At 36.5% G+C, this 3737-nt stretch overlaps 1 protein-coding gene across 2 annotated transcripts in view; it reads left to right on the top strand.

Annotated features, from left to right (window-relative positions):
- LOC106875403 (serine-rich adhesin for platelets) overlaps positions 1-3737 on the top strand; it is a 30395-nt gene that overhangs the window by 24270 nt on the left and 2388 nt on the right. For both annotated transcript variants that reach the window (XM_052974654.1, XM_014923512.2), the window contains exons 13-15: positions 831-928; positions 2477-2533; positions 3150-3289. In XM_052974654.1, the coding sequence (XP_052830614.1) occupies positions 831-928; positions 2477-2533; positions 3150-3289 (295 nt within the window). The remainder of the gene's footprint in view (positions 1-830; positions 929-2476; positions 2534-3149; positions 3290-3737) is intronic.

Here is a 3737-nt window from a genome sequence, read left to right as displayed (position 1 = left end):
AAAGACACCATTTCGAGCGTGGCCGTTTTCGTGCAGGTGACACGTAAAAGAACCCACTACACTCTCTGAGTGGTTGGCGTTAGGAAGGGCATCCAGCTGTAGAAACTCTGCCAAATTAGACTGGAGCCTGGTGTTGCCATCCGGTTTCACCAGTCCTCAGTCAAATCGTCCAACCCATGCTAGCATGGAAAGCGGACGTTAAACGATGATGATGATGATGATGATGAAATTAGGGGTGAGCAAGCATGGAGAGTATTCTTAATTAAATCAACTTCAGTACTCGACTGGTACTTTATTTTATCCATCCTGGAAGGATGAAATGTAAAATTAACCTCAAGAAGGATTGAAATTCAGAATGTAAAACACTGTAGCTAAATACCTTGAGATATTATGTCCTTGACTCTGATGGTTCACTTAATCTACAATGTAGTGATTAACATGGTTACAAATTAATATTAAGAATGTTTAATTAGGTTTATGTTGCAATCAAATGGTTATTTTCATGTGTTGGTTTTTCTATGAAATTAGCTTGTCCCACTACTCCACTCTACTCAACTCCCAACCAAACACCTATATGTTAATGATTATATGATGTTTGTTTTGTCAGTAACCTTTGACTTGATGTGAAATTCCTGGGGTTGAGAATAAAATAGATTTACAAGGCATGGTTTAGGAAAATGTTGTGACCATCTGATTGTAATGTTTTCATACTGTACTATCACCTCCCATCACTTCTCACTCTTGCTTCACCTCTCACTTCTTTCCTTTAACTCCCTCCCCCATCTCTCTCTCTCTCTACTCCACCTTCTCACTCATGTTTCTCTATTTAGGTCCAAATGTTATATCTGTGAGTATCTCTCCCAAGAACCACTATGTCTTAGTGGGTTTAGCAGCCAAGCGCATCTCTTGGGTTTTTACTACAAATCAGGTGAGTGTCCCTTAGATCATTGCTGATTTTCTTTTTGTGGATGTGTGTGTATCTTCTTCTTATCATTACTATCATACTGTTGGAAGGACTGTGTACAGCCATATAGTCTTTGTTCATATTTTGGATGTTTAATTCATGGAGATATAGAATTCATTTTAGATTTAAGGTAAGGTCAATGTGCAACAAACCATTTTATTTGAGATGCATAATGATTAGGAATTCAAACTCTGCTACAAACATTGCATTGTTTCCCTGAGGCAGTGCACATGATTCTGCTTACTTCAGTTTATTTCAGTTATAACAGATCATAAGGGTAGATTTTTCTATGACCAGATGCCTTTCCCATTGCCAACCCTCGTCTATTTCCAAGCAAGGTAATATTTCCCCAGAGCTTGACAGGTTTTCATGGAAGACTGGAAACAAACACTTAACTTGTATGATGATGATCATCATCATCTACAACCATTACATGATGTCTAGACAAGGGTACACACACACATCATATACACACACAGATACATATGACAGGTTTCTTTCTGCTTCCATCTACCAAATCCACGCTCAAGGCTTTGGTTAGCCAGAGCTTTTGTAGAAAACACTTCCCTATTGTACAATAGGATTGAACCCAAACCCATATGGTTGTGAAGCCAAACTTCTTGACTGCAGAGCCATGCCCAAACGTGATAATTATATACACCGGTCGACTTTAGCAATGATAAATAGTCCAGTTGAAATCAAATGGGTTTAATTTCTTAGAAATTAACCCGTCTAGGAGTGAGGTCAGCTAACAAACGCTTCCCCTACGTTTGGTTATTGATGTCATGGAGACATTGAGGCAACCTCATATTTGTTTATAAGACAACTGCTTGAGACTCTGAAATTTTTGACTAATGCCACTATAATAGTATAATACAGAATGTTGTGTGTGACTTTTACTTGAAAATGTACCTTAAGAATGTAAAACTATAAAACAAAGCTATGTAGACCTATAGGCCAACTTTCTACGAAATTGACTTGTGACCAGTCAGTCGGAGCCAATTGTGGTTGTAAGTCGACGACGACCTGTACATAATGTGTGTATGTATGTATGTATATATATATATATATATATATATATAGCTACTAGAAAGGCAAATCTTTCTTATCCCTTTAGCATTCAGGTTACTCTCTCAAATGTAATGCTTATTTATTTACATTGCCTTGAATTAATCATATCTCATAGCTTTGAGATGTTGGTGATATAACATTGTAGAGTAAGTGTGAGAGGTCACATCTGGCTGGTTTGAGCATAAAACAGATAAAATATTTGGGGCAGATATGGCCACTTGAAATGCTAAAGAGTTCAATCACACCCAACCATCTTAAAGCATGAAGGACAATACATTAGATAATATAGTCCTATGACTGGTTGGTCATGGCTGGGACATGTTTTATCATAGGTCTGTTCTATGAGAGCTGACCTAAGACTAAACAACTATAAATACTATGATTAACTATTATATTAAAGTTCAGTAATACAAAATGTAATACTTTCTTTGTGTCTTATAGATGGTAGCACAGATTTACCAGTTGAGTCAAGAATTTGCTGGGGAGCAGTCAATGAAGGTAAAAAAATTAACTGCAGATATTTTTGTTTTTTTTTAAGCTTCTTTCTCTTATGAACGTTTGCATTTGTAAAATTGACTTTTGGATTATTCTTCTTTTGATAATTGGATGCGATTGGATAGATAAATTGTGTGTTTTTAAACTCTTTAATATCAACTTGAAAGATACGTATATGATGGACTCTCTCATTAAAGACAACATACAAGTGTTCAATTTTTGCTGAACGACTTGCACAAATGATTTGTTTATAGGGATCAAATGTATGTGTGGTACTTTAGCTTACTCCCTCCATCAAATTGACATTGCCTGAACAGGTGCAGCTATGCTTGTGCATGTCTGTATTTATGTTATGTCCTGTAACTTACCAGTCTGACAAATAGATATTGATAAAATAGCTGTCAAATGTAAATAAATATGAGGAGTTGATTTAATCAACTAAACCCCAGCATGACCAGAGTCCAAGCACTGAAATCAGTAAAAGAGTAACTAGTCATCTTTCTTCAGTATTATTCCATTTGTATTACCATATTTAACTTTTGAGGTTAAAATTATGGAAGTGACTAAAATGTCTTCATATTTTTTTGTAATTAATTGTATATTTCTTCTTTTTGCCTAGCATGTTAGTGACATCACACATTATGTTGATGCCGATACAAGAACTCATGTCAGTGTGAATTCAGCCAAGTGGTTGCCTCAAGTTGGAGCTGGACTAGTATACGGGACGAATCGTGGTAATTTACACATCTGCTGGCCAGGGTAAGTTTAACTCTATTACACCCATTCTTACCTTACACCCTGAACGTTTCAAATATTCCAAATTGGTCCCTACATACATACATACAAATATTCCAAATTGGTACTTACATACATACATACAGATATTCCAAATTGGTACTTACATACATATTTACATACATAGACATACCTACATACATGATAGGTAGTAACTCTATAAGATGTACCCGGTGCAAGCTATGGACACATAAGAGGTGCAGCAACATCAAAGGCAGGTTAACTAGTAAGTTAGTTTTTGTTTGTGGCAGATGTTCAGGTGCAATAAAGACTGTAAACAAACAGGAAACAACTTCTATCTCATTCCAGGGTGAAAAACTAGAGGTAGTCGATAGCTTCCGCTATCTGGGCGACCAAGTTAGTAGTGGGGGTGGGTGCGCTGAAAGTGTAGCTGCTAGAATAAGAATAGCCT

This window comes from Octopus bimaculoides, chromosome 19, assembly GCF_001194135.2.
Source record: "Octopus bimaculoides isolate UCB-OBI-ISO-001 chromosome 19, ASM119413v2, whole genome shotgun sequence".
NCBI lineage: Eukaryota > Metazoa > Mollusca > Cephalopoda > Octopoda > Octopodidae > Octopus > Octopus bimaculoides.
Note: the sequence above shows the minus strand (reverse complement) of the source record. Positions and strands in the feature narration are given on the sequence as shown.